Here is a 5,739-nt window from a genome sequence, read left to right on the forward strand (position 1 = left end):
CGAGGAAGAATGCCGCCGAATCAGCCGAACCCGAGCCATTACGCGCTGACCCACGGAGACCCGCTGAGTGGCCAATGCTACCTGTCCGGATACATATCCCTCCTGCTTCGGGCCGAGCCATATCCAGCCTCCAGATATGGAAACCATTGCATGCAGTCGGGGAACATCATGGGCATTGAGAACATCTGCGAGCTGGCCGCCCGTTTGCTCTTCAGTGCGGTAGAATGGGCGAGGAACATCCCTTTCTTTCCTGATCTCCAAATCACGGATCAGGTGTCTCTCCTCAGACTCACCTGGAGTGAACTTTTCGTTCTGAACGCTGCGCAGAGCTCCATGCCTCTCCACGTGGCTCATCTCCTCGCCGCCGCCGGGCTTCACGCGTCTCCGATGTCCGCGGACCGAGTCGTGGCCTTCATGGATCATATCCGATTCTTCCAAGAGCAGGTGGAGAAACTGAAGGCCCTGCAGGTGGACTCCGCCGAATACAGCTGTGCCAAAGCAATAGTGCTGTTCACATCAGGTAGGCCCGAATCAAGATCAAGTAGCCTAAACTTATTGTACAGTTTAATGAGCTTGTCTATAGCATAATCCTATATCCTAATCCTATTTGTTCCGCGAAGTTTGTTTCAAATAATGGACCGTCAATCTTTCAAAAGTAGGCCTACCATCTGCGCACAATCAGATTAAAGAAGTGGTTGTTTAAAAAATAATGTTAGTTCGATGATGTAAAATTTTGAATAAGAATATAAAATAAAAAAATATAAAATCAGCATTAGGCTGCTCAGTAATAAAAGTTAAATTAGAGCTTGTTTTTGTCAAGTTAAATCTACACATTGGTTACCATATATATTTAAGCAACATTAATGTTTTAGGTTTAAATGATAATTTTAAATGTTCCTTTTTGGTGGTGACAAATTCATTTTAAAAGTAGTCCTACAAATATTTAATTTATAGTCCTTCAGAATTGAACATAGCCTATAGATGTGTGAGCTTTCATAATTTAAAACAATTAGCAAAGTGCTGCCTACATTATGCCCACAATTCGCATGTTACACAACCCCACCCTCCATTAAGGCTTGAATCGTGTCAAAAAAAGGAAAAATCAAAAGGCCTTCTCAAATATATTTTTGAAAATAATTAAGCGACGCATTCACAACTTTTAAACAACGTTTAAGCAACATTCAAACAACGTTTAGCAACCAACGTCCGTTTCAAATTTTAAGCAGAGCGCGCTAAATAGAACAACGTTTGAGTTACCAAAGTTCGATAACAAGTTTTAAAAAGAGCGCTAAACAGAAATTCGCGTAGTCCGGGCGTTACTATAGCAACAGTACGCCGAGACTGAAATACGCGGGCTTTTCGTTTCAGTTATGGGAATCATCGACAAAACAGATGTAGTTTTACTTTTAATTTTGTTATAAATTTACAGACTACAAATATTCAACAAAAATATGTTGTTTTGATTAAAAACTGGGCCACAAGATATGTAGGTTGACCGAATGCGCCAAGAAAATATGCACACCCTTTAAAAGTCACACGCTGATATCAAGCTTTTCAAAACTCTCCAAAAAGAGTTTCATATAGCCTACTTAGGCCTTATATATACAGACTGGTTAAAAATACCGAGTGTGTAGCCTATAACATTACAGTGTGGCCCAAACTGTTATTTTGAGGAGTTTCTTCTTCTTAGTTTTAATTACTCTCTAAGAAGTTTCTATTAAACTTTCAAAATATAGCCTATTCTATACAAATAATGCAGCATTCAGAGCTTCAATCGTTTCGTTAATTCGTTGTATCCATACGTAGCTTATTTAATCGTTTATTATGAGAAACATTAAGAAATGAAACTGAAATGCACACGGTATATTCGTTTAACATCTTGAATGAAAACATATTTGTCTACTGACTTAGCTAATTTAGGTTGTAGGTCAAGCTACTTTGAGACAATTCGATTTTCAAATGAATTAATTCTGTGTTTATCTAAGGAAATAAATGAATGCTAACGCTTTATTTTATAGCTACTACTATTTCTGTTTTTCTGAACCATGTTAAATACGTTTACTGTGCATACAGTTAGCCTATGTAAACGTGTGACAGAGACGTTATTCTTTTGAATGATGTGTGTTTAATGGCTATATTCATTTGTATGCAGATGCATGCGGCCTTTCAGATGTGCCGCACATAGAAGGTCTTCAGGAGAAATCTCAGTGTGCTCTGGAGGAGTATGTGAGGAGTCAGTACCCGAACCAGCCCACACGCTTCGGCAAGCTTCTGCTGAGACTCCCCGCGCTCCGGATGGTGTCCTCCTCCGTCATAGAGCAGCTTTTCTTCGTTCGACTGGTGGGTAAAACGCCCATTGAGACGCTCATCAGGGATATGCTGCTATCTGGGAGCAGTTTCAACTGGCCCTACATGTCCATTCAATAAGAGGAAGATGAAGATGGGGACATTTGGTGAGCATTTACAGACATAAAAAACTAAACAGTCACGGATGATGCAGAAACTCTCTCTCGATGTCGGTTTATAGCAATGATATTCGTGAACGTGAAGATATCTTTACTCTCTTTCTCCTGATCTCTACTTTTAACAGTCAACCATGACATGTGCCATAAAAAGACTTTATAAAAGAACTTTTGATTGACGTATTCAACAGTGTAATTGTCCATTTTAAATGCAAAACGTCTTAATTTAATTTTTGGAACGAAGGGATATGCATTGATCCAAGATAACAGAAATAATTGGTGTTACCCTAAAAACGTTCAACAAAAATACACGTTTGTTTTAACTGAGAAGCGGAGACAATGGATTTAACAATTATTTATGTAGCTGTATTTATTTTACTGCTCATCAACTTCATGTATCGAAACAATCAACCACAGCACTTAAGGTTTTCTGAGGCTCGACAATAAATATTATTGGTGTATTTTCCAACATTTTTTCCCTCGGTATAAAATATTACACTTCAAACCTGTGTTTTTTTGGGCTGTCAGGGTGGGCGAGGGGGACTGTTGGATTTGATGTAAGATGCAACATTTGATTAAACAATTTTCATTAATCATTTCGTGCGTAAATGTGCTTTTGTTTGTACTTTTGCTAATAAAGATAGTTTTTATAACGTTGAGAGACAAACTGATGTTCATTTTCGTAAAGCTGCGGTCTTATCATGCTTGAAGCGCTTCTTTCTGAAATATTTTGAGATCTTTTGTAGAAACTGTGATACAAAGAGACTAAAACAATAGTCCCTTAAGGTAGGAGACCGTTTTAGTTTTGCCATTTAGCTTTAAATATTTACACAAAATTGATTATTTTGCTTTATAAGCAGTCATTTAACTCACAGTTTAACACTCGCAAAGCAGCACAATATGCAGTTTAGTTATAAGTTATAGCTATGTTTATTAATTCATTTTATGCATGGATTAAAACAAAGGTATTAAGAAGAACTCAATCTGTGAATTTGATCGATGTTCTTCCCATGCAGGCCATTTTTAGACAATTAAGAAGACAGTAAAGTCATAAAATATAGCCTATACGTTTATAAAACATAACATATGTTAGTAGGAACGTTAAATTTGAATCGAGTAAGAAATATAAATTCGCAGTGTCATATCTTGTAAGCCTATAAATAAACAAAATGCCACTTTTTAAAATAGGTAGCCTAACTCACATATCTGGGCGAGTTTTGACGCATCGTTTGGCTGTAAATGCGTATGTTTACCAGAAATATTATAATTGTATCTGATAGATAGAGACAGACAAAACAGTTCTTAATTCCCAGACCGAATATAACCTGGACAGGTGAGATGTGTTTTGTACAGAGGTGTCAGGAAAGCGCTGTGATCTTATCACATCAGTCAGATCAGCCTTCAAAGAAGCCCGATTCATTGTAATTGGACTATAAAGTTTGTGTCCTTTTCTTGTGTGCTGGATTTCAATCTGTACTGCCATATCTCAAACTGCTTGTTCATCATTCATATTCCAGAGAAAGGCAGCAAAGAAATTCGTTTTTATTTATGATGGTATATAAATATATTATGTTTTACATATAATAAATAATGTCGGTGTACTGATATATTTGCAATATTGAACAGTGGTTTGATACAGACTACGTTTTTCTGGCCAACTCACTTTATTCTTCAAGCATTTTCTTTCAAATTAAAATTTCCAGCCGTGAAAATGAAAACATTGAAGTCGAAGCGTTTTTTTTTTTTTTAAACAAAAGCCCAGGTTCATCAGCTACGAAATATGTAAAATGTAGCCTATGATGTTGCCTATAAATAAATAGTTTTAGACAGAAATCCTTTCCCAAATCAAAAGGAATTTGTCGTCACTTAATATGGACTTAATAGGGCTTAATTTATAATTTCTCGATTAATTTTAAACTGATTTTTGTATTCTGACCTCTATGACAGCTCTAATTGTTAGGCACGTCTGTCATTCTAATGATTATATCGCAACCTATATCGAGTATAGAAATACGCATGCGCGAAAATAAATTTTAAAGAAACTAATTTTTTAGACTTTCAAGCCCTTGTACTGAAAATTACTCTAACGTAGCACAAATATTTGGAATTTTACATTGTCCTTTCTCTAAAACATGCTACAAAATCCAAGTATTTTTAATCAAGTTTTTGGAGTTTCTATCTTATAACAACATTTAAAGCTTTTTATTTTATTGTTATCTCTGTGTGGATTTACTTGACGTAATCTGGGAACAAAATTGTCTTCAGAATTGAGCTAAACCTGACAAAACCTCTTTTTGGAGACAACTTTCTGAAAAATATCCTTCCAGGCAGTCTGTAAGTAAAGCTTCATAGCTAAAAACAACAGAAGTCTATGGCATCTCCCCAGTTATACAGCTAGAAAACAGTGTGTGTTCCTCCCTTTTTTTTGTGTGGAATCTGACAGACTAGTTATTGTGAACTCCGTGACCCCACACTTCTCTCATCATGTGCGGATCTCCTCCTGAGCTGAGGTGTATCATGAACTCGTGGCATCTCAGATGAATTGCTGACACCGTGCCTGGGTTAGCCATGACCCCGGTGGTGCCTGGGGACCCGTGAGGAGAACTGGAGCTCGGAATAAAGCACAGGCTCATCCACAGGGGGATTCCTGATGGACACGAGGAGGGTCTTTGTTGGACGTTAGTATCATAGGATATGTGCTCGGATCAAGGGTACAGCTGTTAGAGCAAACTCTGTCCAAGCTGCTAGTGTGGGAATGCAAACAGACACTTGTGAGGAAAATAGTGCTAAGAAAGCAATTGTTTATGCCTGCAAATGTGATATCCTGCAAATATGGATAAAAAAGTAATTGAAAGAAAAGGTCAGGTGGGCATGTAAATATGGGCGGCCCCGATGAAGGCCTTCCTGTCATGGACAGCATTATAGTCTTACTGGTCTTAGTTGGATTATCAAGCTGTAAAGACACTGCATACCAGGAAAGGACGATTACAGCACAATCTGGAGATGGGAGTGCTGTCTACCTGAATCAAGTTAACACAAGGTCCCCTATAGGGTCCTGGAGGCGTATTACAGAAAGTTTCTTATCTTAGGTCTTAACTTAAGATGTGATATGTTAAATTCGGATTTTTCAGAAATTCGTATTACAGAAGCAAATCTTAACTTGATTTGGGATTCTTATCCTATCTTACAAAATCGTATCTTATCTCTAGTTAGGACATCTTAAATTGAATTATCAAGCTGGACAATCCACTCTCAGGTCTGTTACCAAGCAACCAAC

General features: G+C 37.6%; 1 protein-coding gene across 1 annotated transcript in view; it reads left to right on the forward strand.

Moving 5' to 3' along the window:
• Window positions 1–2,892, forward strand: part of LOC107689958 (nuclear receptor subfamily 2 group F member 1-B) — a 4,761-nt gene extending 1,869 nt beyond the window's left edge. Inside the window, exons 3-4 of the mRNA XM_016488171.1 lie at window positions 1–520; window positions 2,153–2,892. Of these exons, the coding sequence (XP_016343657.1) occupies window positions 1–520; window positions 2,153–2,427 (795 nt within the window). The 3' untranslated portion in view covers window positions 2,428–2,892. The remainder of the gene's footprint in view (window positions 521–2,152) is intronic.
• Window positions 2,893–5,739: the final 2,847 nt, after the last annotated feature.

The sequence above is a fragment of the Sinocyclocheilus anshuiensis genome, unplaced genomic scaffold, assembly GCF_001515605.1.
Source record: "Sinocyclocheilus anshuiensis isolate Anshui unplaced genomic scaffold, SAMN03320099.WGS_v1.1 scaffold393, whole genome shotgun sequence".
NCBI lineage: Eukaryota > Metazoa > Chordata > Actinopteri > Cypriniformes > Cyprinidae > Sinocyclocheilus > Sinocyclocheilus anshuiensis.